Source organism: Emys orbicularis, chromosome 8 (assembly GCF_028017835.1).
Source record: "Emys orbicularis isolate rEmyOrb1 chromosome 8, rEmyOrb1.hap1, whole genome shotgun sequence".
Classification (NCBI taxonomy): Eukaryota; Metazoa; Chordata; order Testudines; family Emydidae; genus Emys; species Emys orbicularis.
The window spans coordinates 54,202,964-54,218,891 of record NC_088690.1 but is presented as its reverse complement, the minus strand read 5'-3'; the positions used below and the strand labels follow the sequence as shown (position 1 = coordinate 54,218,891).

The 15,928-nt window shown below is 39.8% G+C and overlaps 1 protein-coding gene across 1 annotated transcript in view; it reads right to left on the bottom strand.

The window, feature by feature from the left end:
* TPR (translocated promoter region, nuclear basket protein) overlaps positions 1-15,928 on the bottom strand; it is a 68,526-nt gene that overhangs the window by 1,455 nt on the left and 51,143 nt on the right. Inside the window, exons 40-49 of the mRNA XM_065410182.1 lie at positions 14,769-14,969; positions 13,025-13,156; positions 12,419-12,509; positions 11,545-11,729; positions 9,191-9,259; positions 8,618-8,712; positions 7,742-7,848; positions 4,140-4,235; positions 3,764-3,920; positions 1,971-2,089 (exon numbers count right to left, since the gene is read on the bottom strand). Of these exons, the coding sequence (XP_065266254.1) occupies positions 1,971-2,089; positions 3,764-3,920; positions 4,140-4,235; positions 7,742-7,848; positions 8,618-8,712; positions 9,191-9,259; positions 11,545-11,729; positions 12,419-12,509; positions 13,025-13,156; positions 14,769-14,969 (1,252 nt within the window). The remainder of the gene's footprint in view (positions 1-1,970; positions 2,090-3,763; positions 3,921-4,139; positions 4,236-7,741; positions 7,849-8,617; positions 8,713-9,190; positions 9,260-11,544; positions 11,730-12,418; positions 12,510-13,024; positions 13,157-14,768; positions 14,970-15,928) is intronic.

The window sequence follows — 15,928 nt, the reverse complement described above, 5'->3', positions numbered from 1 at the left end:
TTGTTTTCCTTTGATTTTTTTTTTTTTTACTCACTAGCTGGATTAAATTACTTGCAGCTAAGACCAAATGCATCTAATTACAATCTTGCCCTTTTACTTTTGCATTGCTTACATCACATCCCTTTAAAAAATTCCACTGGGACTAAATTTTGAATCCCATACTCACAAGAGTAGTCCCAATGAAGTACATAATCACAACTCCAGGAAGGGATTCCCAATCTGACCCTAAAATTTTCTTTTGAAGTGAGTATCCTTCAAGGTATTTTAAAAAGTTCTATCTCCATTAGTTACTGATGACAAAAATATGGTCCAGATACTCAGTCTGTTGCCCTCACCAAATGGAAAAGGAAATTAAATAGATGAAAAAATGTCGAACTCTCCAAAGATTCACATGTCCATTTTATTTCAAAATGGAGTGACAGACTAATGGTTGGTAGACCAATGGATTAACAAAAGAACAAAGCTTTGCATCTGTGAATACTCATATGCCCATCATGTTACTTGTAATTTTTCACTTAGTAAAGGGATATTTTAACACAGTGGCTCCCAACCTTTCCAGACTACTGTATGTCTTTCAGGAGTCTGATTTGTCGTGCATACTCCCAAGTTTCACCTCACTTAACTACTTGCGTACAAAATCAGAAAAACATGAGAAAGTGAGGAATTTTTTAGTAATAGTGACACTTTTTTATTTTTACCATATAATTATAAAATAAATTAATTGGAATATATTGTACTTACATTTCAGTGTATAGCAGAGGTGAAAGTAAGCCGGTGTGCCGTACCGGGGCGGCCCGGCTTCCCCAGGTGGCAATTTAAAGGGCCTGGGGCAGCGGCTGGAGCCCCAGGACCTTTAAATTGCCGCCAGAGCCCTGCTGCCGGAGCTCTGGAGTAGCAGCGGGGCTCCAGGGGTTATTTAAACGGCAAGGGCTCCCGCTGCCTCTACTGCCCTGGGCCCTTTAAATAGGTGCCGGAGCCCTGCCGTCGCTACCCCAGGGCTCCGGGGGCTATTTAAAGGGCTGGGGCGGTAGAAACAGGGGAGTCCTGGGCCCTTTAAATAGCAGCGGCAGCTGGGGGCTCCGGCAGCGGTTTAAAGGGCCCGGGGCGGTAGCGGCGGCCGAGCCCTGGGCCCTTTAAACTGCTGCCCGAGCCCCTGGCTGCCGCTGCTACCCCGGCGGGGGAGGGCACTTACTGGTACAGGGTGGGCCGGGGCTGGCTCTGACCCCCCCCATCCCTGCCCCTTCCGCCCGAGGCCCCGCCCCAACCCAGCCTCGTACCGTTAAGTCCCTATTTTTACTTTCACCCCTGGTGTATAGTATACAGAAGAGTATAAACTAGTCATTGTATGAAATTTTAGTTTGTACTGATTTTACTGGCTAGTGCTTTTTATATAGCCTGTTGTAAAATTAGGCAAATATCTAGATGAGTTGACGTACCCACTGGAAGACCTCTGCGTACTCCCAGAGGTATGAGTATCCTTGTTGAGAACCACTGTTCTGGCAAACCTGTGATTATTTATAAGCAACCCAGACGTCTTAGAGGTTTATCCATGTTATCAACTGACACAGAACAAAAATCAATACAAGTTTAAACACTTACGGTGGAAGAAGTTCCAGATTCAGGATATATGCCACTCATCTGCCTACAAATTGCCACCCTAACTTACACAATGCTGCCATAATGATTAGAATTCACTCATAATTCAACCCGTCAACACACTGGGTGAGAAGTGATGGCCACACCACTTAATGATGGCCACACCACTAACCTAAGTTTCCTTTTTACCCACTACAGAGACAATAATAAGTATAAATAAAGTTATGCTTTAGAAGGAACATTAAATGTTCAAAATAGTTGGTCTTAGTTTGGTCTCCACTGCCAACAATGTGTATTGCACTGGGGAAAGGCTTGAGGTACAAGCATCCTACAAAGGAGTATGAAGCAATCTGCATTAGGAAGGGAGCCAATACCTGCTGATGAGCTGGAAGGAGGATCCTGACTGGTGGAAGGGAGGTCTGACTCATCAGATGCTTGAACAGATTCTTCTTCTTGCTGGCTATCAATTTCTAGACCAGCTTCTGATGTAATTCTGGAACACAAAAATTCAGGTGTCGAACAATGGTGATAAAACTCAAGAAAAATCGATAATCCCTAGAGCACAGATAATTTTGTAATTTAACAGGAAATTGATTTTTGTTTTACCATGGGTATTTTCATTCACACACTTCACTTTTTTTCTACCTTGTTACCAGAAATTAGAGATATTAGTATTTTAAAAATAAAGGCAGACAAATCCTCTTTGGCACTCATCTACCCATCCACTGCACACCACCAGGGTGACTGCCTGATCAGAAAAATGAAGAAGAAAAAAATGAAGTTTATTTGGGTGCACTTGAGTAAAACCATGTGGCATGGAAGAATTTATACACCAATCTGCTCCCCATATTACAGAGGTCAGTGGGTAAGGGGGAAGTGAATATTTAATTTAAATGGAACCCATTAAGACTATGCAGTATGATCCAGTATATGAAATGTAAAGGCTGGGAAAAAGAGATGGTTCCTAGGGTTTTGCCCAAAATGTCCTTTTCAATGCAATACCTAAAAGGCTTGGATTAATGATTTTTCAAAAACCAGTGCCAAGACAGTGAAAGACAATAACAAAGCTATCTTAAAGAGCACTCTACAGAGTCCAATGGAAGGACAACTAGATCAGTTGATTATATGGAAGTCTGAGGGCAGAATTAACAAAATAAAAATAAAATCATTTTAAACAATCTATGGGGCTGCTTGGTTGTATTTTCTCCACTTAACTCCCCATTTGTGCTGTTTTATTTCCCCTGCCTGGGTGCAGGACTTTACATTTGTTAATATCAAATTCTACCCTCTGCCAAAAGCCCCACAGCTCTCCAGGTCACTCTTAGTTTGTTTTTGTCCCGTATGTCTCTACTTCTGGCGGTGTTCCAAATTTTGCTCACACTTGAACTTCAAACAACACACACAAAAGAAAAAAGCATTTAGCAGCTGAGCAGAGAGATGCTTTAAAAAAAAAAAAAAATTAGACAGGCTTCTGGAAAGCCTGACAGTCCCAGATCGGGCTCCAACTATCACTGAATAAAGCCTGACGGATACTTCACTACTGTTATAGTTACAAGTTAGTTGAAGTACTCAGCAGACCAGTTTTGAGAGCCATTGCATCAATCCATTTATCAAGGAAATGCATGCCCAACTCACTCATGATCTGGGTGTCCAGAAAGGGTTTATATTCTTTTAAAAGATTTACATTTTGTTTCTGTTATTTCTGCAAAGTAGTAAATTAAGTTGTTCGGAAAAAAGGAAATCTGATACTGATCTGTGACCATTTTGAGATGTCTAGAAATTCTAGATCCCACTACCAGCGCCAGAGGTTGAATAAGCCTCCGATTCAGAGTTTAATTCATGTTTTCCACTGCAAGCGGATTAGCTTGTGAACATCTTCCACCATAAAGTGGAAGCCACGCTAATCCTGTTTTCAAGATGAATATAGTTCAATACAGGGAGACCAAAAGAAGAAGTTGGTATTGAAGGAGGCAAAAGGTCACCAGATTCATTTTACAACTAATTTAGGAAACCACTCAGTGCTGGTGATCCCTCCCTGCCATGGACCAAATAGAGCTAAGATTTAACAGACAACAGACACACTCAAACAATGAAATGCAATGAAAGCATGTAAAACTAAATCTCAAATACAGAATTAAGTCTTAATCCACCGAGTAGTGTATCTTACCCTTCAGATTCTGCCTCCACAAAAACCTCATCCCCATCATCACCCACTCCAGATTCAGTCGTAGTGGATAAACTGCCAGTGGATGTTGTCACCATTGGAACAGACTGAGAAGCATGCTCTGAAGGATCAGCTGAGGTACTTTCAGTAAAAACAGTCACTTTAAAAAACAAAATCAGGAAAAGCAGTTAAGAGAGAAGGTTATTTTGTACTTATACATACCCAATATTTTAATAAATTGGGTATGTATACTACAAGAACTCCATCTGCAGTAATATTTTCACCATAGCAATAAACAACATAACAGTAATATTATGCATTTTGTTAGGAAGTCAAAGCATCTAATATTATCATTACACTTCGCAATACTGATTCTCACCTGGTGCTGCAACTTGCAGCGGAGTTGTTGGGACACTGCGGCCACCAGATTCTTCTTCATGGGCAAGGAAGAGTGGTGTTTCGTACATTCCTAAACCTACAACAAACAACTCTTGGTATTAAGGATGTAGTGAAAGCCTGTTAGACAGCAGAAAAGTATACAATTACCTGAAGGCAAACTAGTTACAGTACAATACTAGTCTAGTACAACCCCGATGTAATCTATTGGTTTGTATTTAAATACTGAGACTGAGTAATTGAGATTACTCAAGAGTAAACCTAGTTTGCACTTATGTAGAACCTTCAGCCCAAAGTTCTTCAGTATTAATGAAAAACTACACTCTCACTTTAAATAAAATATCTCTATTTTAAAGACAGGGAAATAGATGCAGATGAGTTAAGTGACTTGTCTAAGGTTATACAGGGAATCAGTGAGAGCTAAGAACCAAACCTAAATCTTCTGATGATTGACCTGAGCTTTAACCATTAGATAATGCTTCCTTTGACCAACTTGGAATTTTTTTTTTCAATTCTATGAGTGAAAATCCTATTAATTGTACATATGCAACTTAGTTTAAGCTACTTAAAACAAAGATAAGTTATTTCCAAAATAAAATGTGTCACTCAGTAATGGGAAATTTATTTTACAGAATTTAAGGTTGAACAGAAGTAGTCTGGGCCTTCGAGCAATCTGAATATTTTTTACTCTATTTTTTTTTAAAACAGCCCATCCTTTAAGCTTTGGTTCACTCCCACTCGATTAAACTATCATATCCTTTTCAGATGAATATTGGAAGATCCCATGATATTTACTGTTTACTTGAAATCTGTCAGACTTTTACTACTGCAAGAGAATCTCAACCAAGATCAATTTAGGTTAGAGCCAAGTCTTGCCAAAAAGGCCAGAAAGTAATATTGTGCTGCTAAGTACCCAGGTTCGTTAACATGAGATAATTTCCCCTAAATGTATTGAAACCTATGAAAAGAGACAGGCGCTAGGTAATTATGCAATTATGAAAATGTCTCATTTGGCAAGCTTGTGAAAGCCTTACACTTAACTTGATGGCATTTCTGTATGCATACATGCATGCAATGCAGTAACTTTTGAACTCTGAATCCAATCAATTCCAAAATTCCAGGGAATGTTCTCGGCATCAATGGCCACCCTCTTGATTTTGGATAAAACTGAAAAACTCAAAGGGTGAAAACTGTGGATACATGAAGCCACTGCCAACTCTTTAGCACAAACCAGAGACCTCGAACACCTCTGCAGTTGTCTGAAGATCAAACTAGTTGACATCACCCATTAATGCCTTCCAGCACAATAATACTCCTATCTCATCTCTGTCTATCCTCTCAGTTCAGTTTAACATGTTGACACACTAAATGACTGATCTTCCAGTCAGGAAAAAAAATAATGGTGGTGGGGTAGGGGCATACACACAGATCCTGCCATGATGGAAATGGTGTGGGGGAAAACTGGGAAAGCTGAAATAGGGGGCACACAGAACTCTTAGTGGGAGAAGGTTTGGGGACCCTGGTATGGTGGGAGGCGAAAAGAGGGCATAGGGGCGCATACAGAGCCCATGCCATGGGGGAGGGAAAGAAAGGGAGACCCTGGAATGGGAGAGAAGGACGGTATTTGGCACACAAAACTCCTGACAGGTGGGAGGCTGGGGGATCCGGATATGGGTGGTGATGAACACAGATCTTCTATCATAGGAAATGGGAGGCATAGGGGAAGTGAGAATGGGCATGCACATAGAGCAGCTGGTAGGGAGGAGAAAGGAGGAGTCTGGTATGAGAGAAAGAGGAATGCAGGGCACACAGAACAGATGTCTGGGGGAGATTGAGGGAATTGCAGGGAGTCCCTGGATATGAGGGATGAGACAGCGGCACACAGGAGGCTTATAGGAAGATTGGAGGAATGCAGGGAGCCCCTCATGCGTGCAATAAGATCTGCCTACACAAGCTATAAAACGTGCAATCCCCTAGCAATTTTTCTTTTTCCAAAGCTTATCTTAGTGATGGTGCTGTACTTCTCAACAAAATATTACTGCCCTCAGTTCTTGATCTTCTCTCCGTTTTGCTTTTCTGACTCTTCTCAATCCACTACTTTGCTCAGTGCCACCCCTACAATGAGTGGTTTAGCAAATCTCTTACAGTTGCTTCTGTGCTGCCAGGAAGGCATGGAAGGGAGACTGCTTGCTGCAGAACAGCAGCAAGGACAAGAATGAGCAATTGCCTGCCCACCATCATAGTAGACAAGGGCATATCTATCTCAAAGACTTGCTCTCTTCTGTACTCTACCACAGCAGCTCTGATCATAAGGAACGCACTGACGCTGGATGTCCCCAGGTTCAAGCTCATAGGAATTGAAAGCATTTTCAGTGGGCTATCATATTCAGTCACAGCTTCAGGCTCATCTTTATCTAGCTACCTTCAAGAACACAATGCCAGCCCTATTCCTTTACACTAGCTTTACAATAATGAAGTTAGAGCACAGCTTAACAGTATCCCTCCTGGAAGCAGAGACTAATCCAATTGGGAAATAGTTTAAAGTGAGACAGGGGAGTAGAGATTTGGTCTTTGGAACAGATTAATGTTTCATATGTTATGCATGGAAGGCCCAGATACAGCAATACACACACGAGAGTGACATTAACAAAAACTTTCTTGTGGGACATCGAGGCTAATCTACCGAGTACAATAGATCTTGACACACCTGAACCAATGGTGAGAAGATCAACAGAGACACACATCAAGACATGCTAGAGAACTGTATGCTGTGCAATTTGAAAGCATCTGTTATATTTTGTGTGTTTTAATTTTGCTTGAGTGAAATCAAATTTCAATTTGTCACATACGGTGACACAGGCAGTCTCTGCCTGACAACACAATGGCTCAACAAGCTACCTACTTCACTGCTTTAGTGTTGGTTCTCCCAATACTTGTACATGCTATTCTAAATGGCTAACCATAGGCTTAGCAGAATTAATTTTATAATTTTAACAGATAATATCCATGTTTATTTAAGCAACTTTTTATTTGTATCAATTTATATTTTCACAGTTGCTGGAAATTATGGAGGTGGAGGGTAAGACAATTATTTAACAACAATAGATGTTGAGATTCAGAAAAGTTAAAGCTTTATAAGCATGAAATCACAAAAAGTTGTCATCACATGTCAAAATATACAAAGTAAACATCCTTAAAACAAACTAAGTTCTCAGACAAAGTAAGAAAGATGCTGCTTATCTTTAAATTTCAGTTATCATCAATTAAAATATTTTTTCATCAGTTTGTGTATGTATGGTGAAATTGACATTTACCTACATTTACTAATATAAATCGAGTCTTTCCAAGCCTAAACCGTCAATCATCCTTACATTAATAGTAGTTACAAATGACAAAGCTAACAGTACTAGATAAGCAAAACATCTTCTCTGCCTCCTTAGTCCTTCTACCCTTCCTACAACTACACAAAAATACAGACAAGGATATAGTTGGAATGGAGGTGACAATTACCCAAGCTTGATTAGTTTCTCAAGCTGTTTACATTTTTTGTAACAATCATAAAACAAAGGTATTACACAGATTTACCTCCTTGTGATGCAAGTTGGCCAAGATCGGAGTGGCTGGAACTAGTCTGTGGCATATCTTCTGGAGGCCCAAACCTGAATCTGGGAACTCCAGCAACCTGGGGGGAACTACAAAGATGCATAATGTGCTGTGAACAGTTTAATAAACTAAAAACTATAATAAAATTATTTTAATTGAATAAGGAAAACAAATTATCTATGGTACAAATAAGATTAGTATCCAAACATAGATAACACTTAGTGTTATCAGCATTATCCAAAGGAATTAGTTTCTCCATTACAGCTGCATCAAAATGATAGGGTCAAAAAATACTCCACTAGTAAGAAAATAGTAAAATCGCTTTCAATGAATACTGTAACATTTAAATAGCTCCTATGGCTTTACACAACTAATTTGTAAGTGGCCTGCTGAGCATGTCCTCCACTCTCCTCTATCCAAAGTTGGGATAAGCAACTATTCTTCACAGCAGCTTGCTAGTGTATTTTAACTGATCATTATAGTCAATATTGAGAAAACATGCTTTTGTCACTTCTAGCATTAATGTGAATGTGCAAAAGAGGGGCTCAAAGTAGCATGATAACCCACTGTTGCCCTAGTAATTTAACTGTATGACTTTTTAAACAAATAGGTTACACTAGATTAGAATGTGATCATAAACTTACTTTTCTGAACCCCGTTTTATGATGTACGGTTCAAACAACTCAATATTTGTGACTTTCTCTTAACCATCTAGTAGATGGAATGCTATTTAGTATCTTACTACACAATCACTAAATCATTATATTTTCATTTACCTTTAAGCAAAGAACCATTCAACTGTTAGTAAAAGGGAAATATACAAGAGCACTTGCTTTTATTATTATGACTTCTACGTACTGAATTGCTTCTGCAAATCCATCTGTACGATGTGGTACCACAAGAGTTGGGGTGCTTGGAACTGTCCTGTCCTCATCATCAAAAAAGTGTTGCTGCTGAAAAAAATATTAAGATCAGAAGCTAAAATATATTCATTATTCCTACTCTGCTTGCTTCTAAATAAAACTCATCTACAAAGGTTGTTCCCTCCCAAAAAAATAGACGCATCAGCTTTAACTATTATTTGTCCAGTCAACAGTGTGAAGGGAACCAATGTCAAAATAAAAAAGTATTTTAAAAGATTGATTCCTAAAAAATAGTAATAAATATTGGCTGTGTCTAAACTGACCCAGATTCTTAAGGGTTTTTAGCTTCATCTTATACTTAACACACCTTGCCTGGTATTCACATTTGGAATAAGTTAAGGGATGGAAGTCCCATTAACATGATAACCAGAGCTTGACTAAACCTATCTGCAATGTTACACAAACACCCAAGGAATTCTTTACTGCTCTGGTAGTCTTATAAAAGACTACAAAGTTCAGAGTGCTCTCTCAATAAAGGTTTTTTAGGAGCAGACTGCCATTTACTTACCATGCCCCCTATACCAGGAGTTAGTTGAAGCCCACGTCCCACTGACTGCCTCCGAGTCATCTGGATTCTCTTTATAGTAAAAGGAGGAATAAAAGTGGTATAAATGTTTCCTGGGGATTTTAGCAACATGCAAATATCTTCAGGAATAAAGTTTAGTGATAAAAGGTAAATAAAGAAATTATTTTGGCTTTCAACCAAAAGCATGACTTGAGTAACAAAACCAGCTAGCATATTTTTGTTTATTGGTGAAAGCCATATTCCAGATATATTTAATCATGCACTTAATTCCTATAGTTAAAACAATCCCAAATCAGGTGGAATCAACTATTTTACAAAATGAGACAATATTACACCCAAAAGGGGGGAAATTAATATAGGAACTCTGAGTAAAGAGGAAATAGTGAGTGTATCAATGGCATTTAAATCATTTTCACAAGACACAATTTTAGTATAATCTAAACAAATGGTTCAGTGGTTTAGCATTTAGTGTAAAGTGCTCAGAGCGGTTTTTTTGTGCACTTCATCACACACAGAAAGGCTTTAGAAAATAAACAAAATATTATAAACCATATATAATTGCTTGAAAGAGCACAATAAACCAAATGAAAAATTTATGAACAATTATAATTGTGTTTAAGTTAGAACTATTAAGGTCAGTTTAATTTTTTTCCTAAAAAACTTAAAAAATTTCAAGTTCTGAGCATGGAACTGTCAAAACTTCTGGCATTCATTCTTCCACTCTCTCTTGGTGCTCACTGTACTGTGGAGGAAGCATGCTCAGCACAGCTCACCACTTAAATTCTCAAACCAATTAAGCAGCAGTGCAGACCAACTCTCAATGAGACCTAGTCAAGGCAGACTGAGTAGAAGCCTACTGACAGCTGCATTCAACATTTCTCGGTGTAATAAAGTATGCCCATACAGGTCCCATACAGATTCAGGCCACAGAATTTCCCCAAAATAACTCCTAAAGCATATCTCTTATAAAAATTAAATCTTGTTTTAAAAATTGCCAGTGATGGAGACTCCACCACAACTATTGGTAAATGGTTCCAATGATGAATTGCTCTTATTAAAAATGTATGCCTTATTTCCAGCCTGAATTTGTCTAGCTTCAACTTCCAACCATGATCAATGCGGTTTCTGGTCTTTGTCTTCTTTCTCCATTCTTTCCCCATTCTCCTATCTATCCCACCTCTTTTATCCCATCCTTCCTTGTGTGCTACCTTTTTTCTCTCTGCACTTTTTGTTTTTTTGATCTTTATTTTTTCTCTATTCTTCTTTTCTATCTGTTCTTTCTTGGGGCAGAGATGATTTGAAATTTGGCAGGTGTTGTTACATGTACCTAGCTGAGCACAGGCATTGCTCCTCTTCCCACTCTGCAATTTGTGCTTCCAATTCAGCTCCCCATCAGGCTACACTGAGGAAAAGAACCCTGATTTTCAAGAGAGGACGAAAGTACAGGGAAAATCATTGTCTCTGTCCTCACTAGCTGCAACATTTTCCACACCTCATGCATGGGGTGGGCTCATACACAAAGTCAAGGAGAGATCCTGTGACACTGCAGGACTCATCTGTGTAGCACTATGCTTTTAAAAACAGCCGCTTTCCAACCTTCCTTACCCACTGCTAGGTCCAACCATGAAATATAAGCATGCTAGCTGAAGTTCCTGGTAAAGTGGAATAGTTAATGTTGACATGTAATCTGTCACTAGGGTTCAGAGATAAACACCCCATAGAAATAAACGGGAACAGTGCACACCTCTCAGAACAAGGGGACTGTAAAGAATAAGCTCACAATCAGGAGGCTTCTTTTTGCAACCATAAGGGTAAGACTTTCTGAAAGCTTAAAATTCTGTAGAATCTTAAGATGTCACGTACAGCTCAAAGGCAAGGCATTGGGCACAAAAAGGTTAGCTGAGAAGACAGTGGGAGTTTCCTTATGCCACACCTGCATCCGGGCAAAGAATATTTAACAAAAATCTGAGCCAGATCTTGTTGAGTTACAGCCTGCTCAAAAACTGCTTTTAGAGTGGAAATACTGACAAGTATTGACTAGAACAGTGCTGGTATAATCATTTCAAGATACACACCCGTCACTACTGCCTTACTGCTTGTAATGGTCATTTCACTTGTACAGCTAGTAAGTAAAATCACTGCCATATTTCAAGAGATGAGAAATTTAAGTTAATTTGCTCAGCTGTTTCAATTAATATCTGTATGTTTCCTTTTTGTAAGACACCATATAAAAGTAATACAGTTGGATCAAATACACAGGACTAACACCTTATTTACAAAAAGCTACATAATTAAGTAGTTTCCTTAATTTTTTAAAGCATTGAGTGATTTCCTACCTGTACTGGTGGTCCCAGTTCCTGGGGTGGAGCATGAATAGTCAGTCGTGGGGGTAGAGGATGTGGTGGTCTGCGTGGTGACTGAGGTGGCCGAGGAGCCTGTCTCTCTGAGGCAGATGTTGGCTGCTGTTCTCTTGAACTTTCATGGGAGAAAGTGGACTCTGTAGCACTTGTACTTCCTTCGCCTAAAATGCAAGGAAATATCACACAATAAAAACACTGTACTCCACAAATCTATGACCAGAGTAATTCAGGCAGTATTTCTTTTAATTTACTGTCCTTAGTTGCAATGACAGAAGTATGACAACTTAAAAAAATTGATGTACACTGTAATACTTTATGAAGAATATGGGGTCACTTCACCCACCACCCAAATGGAATCAATCCTGAAGCACGAGTAGTTTGAGATGAAGCTGCAATAAAAACTTACAGAACATATACCAAAATTGAAAATCAGATTAACATGCTAAAGCAGACATTTCTACGCGTGCAAAAAGCAGTAATTGACCAACAGTGACAATTGAACAGTGCCCGGATTTAAAAAGTCATTTGAAAGACAGCATGTCTACACGTTAAAGAAACATTTAGCACCCTGACAGGCAACTGTTCACCAATGACTCAGAGGGAAGAGGATCATCTACTGAATCATCAACAGCTCTTTCTGTAAGTAATGTTTTCCATACAAATATTGAATACACCCAGTGCTAGTTAGCTTATAGAATTTTACTGGAGCACACCCCAAAGTGTGCTCCAGTAAATCTGTCTTTTCCACCTCAAATTCAAAAATACATGTTTTAACAGAAAGAGCTCAAAAGGCTTGCACACGTCCCCCCTCATAACCAGAGACTTTAGAGATAGCACAGATTAATTGTACCACTGTTTTGAGAGTCTGCTGCTCTCTGGTTGCTTTCTCCACCTCCCATGCTCTCTTCAGTTTCTGTACAAGGATCTGTACCATCAGCACCCTAAAAATACATAAAACAGTGATTCAGTGCAAAACCCCACCCAGGCCAATAATTGAAAGAGAATAGAAAAAGCTCATATAGGAAAGATGAAAACTTAAGAGATTTTATATACCGTACATAGTTGTAAAGAACAACCATGTATACATTTACACAAGTTTTAAAACCTATCTATATCAAAATATCATTTATTCAATATGTTTCAACTAATAAACATTTGTTGTTAAGAGTTACACTTGGCTAGCTTCACAGCTACCATATTCTAGTATTATAAAGCTTATGCTGTGTCCTGTACTTTGTATTATCCAACCTTTCCACACATTGAAAAGTTTTTTACTGAAGAAGAAAACCAGTTGCAACATGAACTATATTTATTACCTAATCACAAAACCCAATTTACTTGGATCAGTTCAAATTAAGGTTTTCCTTTCTCAACATGAGATTACAATAGGAACAAGCTGTAACATCACAATTACCTCAAGAGATCTCATATGTGTACAAAAGGTTGCTACTCTTACCTCAGCATCATCTGCTTCATATCCATCATTGCCATCAGCACTCCCAGTTCCTTCATTACTATCATCACCTTCATCCCCCATTCCTGTATCTTCATCATCATCTTCATCCTCCTCTTCCTCATCTTCATAATCCTACAAATGTAGCATAACACAGGTTTAGGAAAAGCACAAAAGGATAATATCTAGCTCTTATATAGTACTTTTCATCTATAGATCTCAAAGCCCTTTACAAAGGAGGTTAGTATCGTTATCGCTATTTTAGAGAATGGCTAAATCATTTTGTAGTGTGCAATGAACAGATAGATTTTCTCTAAAGGTCTCTTTCTAGAGATGTTCAGAATTCACTTTTAGGCATATACAAACTTCAAATGTAGTAGGTCAAGTGAAAAATTTGATTGTCACCTGGAGTAATGCGCAGTGACAGAGATGCATGAAAAAGTTTATATAGTGACTAATTAAAATATGCCTGCTTCAAGCTAGTTCTCTTGGGTTACAGACTGTGTCATTGTATATGTTTGTACAGGATCTGGCATAATGAGGCTGGGATCCTAACTGGGGTCTCAGGGGATCAGGTTGAACCTCTCTAATCCGGCACTCCCTGGTCTGGCAACGTCCATGGTTTGGCATAGGCGCCGACTTTGTGGGTGCTCCGGGGCTGGAGCACCCATGGGGAAAAATTAGTGGTGCGGCACATCCACCGGTGCAAAGCTCCCCCCCTCCCCATGCCTCTCGTGCGCCGGCGGCCCCGCGCTTACCAACTCCGCCTCCTCCCTCCCAACGCTTCCGGAGTACCACAAACAGCTGATTCGCGGCGTTCAAGCTCCAGGAGGGAAGAGGAGGAACTGGGGCCGGCGGCTGGGACCGCAGGCAAGGGGCCAATGGCTGGGACCTAGGGCCGGCATCGGAGCTCCCAGGCGGGGGGCCAGTGGCCGGGACGGCAGGTGGCAGTGGGGCTTCCGGGCAGGGGGCCATGCTAGGTGCAAAGCCTGGGGGTGCTGCAGCATCCACTTCCCCCCCCCCCCCCCACCTCTACTTCCATCACCTATGGAGACCTGCTGGCACTCTGCATTGACCTCCTGTGGTTCAGCAAATTCTCTGGTTCGGCACCGGTCAGGTCCTGAGGGTGCCGGACTAGAGAGGTTTAACCTGTATAAATAAGTTACATTAGTAACAGAAAAACTCAAGGTATTTGGTAATGTCAGTGTGATATATTCTGGGGGTTGGATGATTTTATTTTTTTTGGGGAAGCAAGAAATACTGAGGATTTCACTTAAGGATAGGAATTTTTTTTTAATAGCTACTTCAAACTTTTTCTGTGCTGAAAACCTCTCCACAACCTGGCTAGCAGAGACATTTCATTATATAAATGAGTGCTTCAGTCAACTTCACAACAGTTCAAAAATCAAGCTGAGTTGAGTAAATAAATTTAAATGTCCAGCTGTATGAATAAGTGCAGAATTCCTATTAACAGGAATTGTGTGCTTAGTTTTTCCTGCATCAATGAGAAAATGTATTGTTTTAATTCTGCTCAGGCCAGGTAAATGGATGCGCAGAACTTCTAAGAGTGCATATGCTCTTCTATGTTTATTGTTAAACAGCAGAAGTTTGTAAATTGTGAGTTCGTCTTTACAAAGAAAAAACAAAACAAAACAATGTAATTGCTTTTGGGTAGACACCTGCAGGATGAGCTGTTTATTTGCACAAAGTTATTGAAGATTACAAACTACAAATAAGCCAGACATACTTCTTGCTCGCCTTCATTTTCCTCATCATCATCCTCTTCGTCATCGCTGTCAATCACAATGACATCATCTCTCTTGGACTGACCATCCTGGGATGATGAGGTATTCTGTTGATCGGACTGAAGAGGTCCAAGATCTATTGGGAGGGACTGAGAGGTTTCTTCACTGTCTTCCATGGGAGCGTACTCTCCCTGGGTGACCCCCTTTAAAAGATAAAGGAAAGTTACTAAAATAAAAGTGATACTTCATATATGTGTTTTTAAAAATGTTTGCCATAGGAGAGATTAAGTCAATTTCCAATTCCATTTAACTTTTAAAGCCCTCCATGAGTGCTGCTAAAAGCAGCTGTGTCACCACTTGTGGTTCAGAACCTAGATCAGATTTGGGTCCACTCTACACTACAGCTGTGTTGTTGTAATCTGTTTGACACACTCATCTTAACTGGTTGCAACAACCACATTTTTGTTGTGTCCACTCAGTAGCTTTTTGTTGGGTCCACAAACCATGCTACTACATGAATTCAACCTACCAAAGATGGCAATTATGTTTGTATTGATGCATTCTGGGACAATCTGGGCATAGTGCCTGAATAAGGAGAAGTGCCCAGAGGATATGTAAACAGAGCCTCGCTGGTAGCATATGCGTAATATACTCTGGTTTACCCTAATACACATACAGCTGGGAGAAAGGAGAACTGGCCAAATCAATTACAACAGCTCTGTTAGAGGAGCCCATCAACATACAAAAGAGTAGTATGCCAAACTGGTGGTGAGATGACAAGGAATCTGGCTCTAAAGAAATACAAAGGAAAGTCTAAGGTACTGAACAGAACTACTGACATTGTCTTCACTGCCTATACTCTTTTGTGACCTCCTCCCCCCGCCCCCCCCCCCCCCCGAGTTCCTTGCTGACTGAAACATGCTCAACTATTTGTCACAGAATCTTTCTGCAACATAAAGCCAAAAAAATGAAAAAAAGCAGTGTAGTCTGCGGGAACAAAGCAAGAAATTTAAGAATTTAGAACTCACAAACTCCAATCCTGGCTCTGATGTGACTCCTTTAATCCTTATGTCTCAGTTTCCCCCAAAAGTAAAATTACTACATAATTCAGTGGCAGTACTTAATGTTTATATAGTTCTTTGAAAATGTGAAGTTATATATA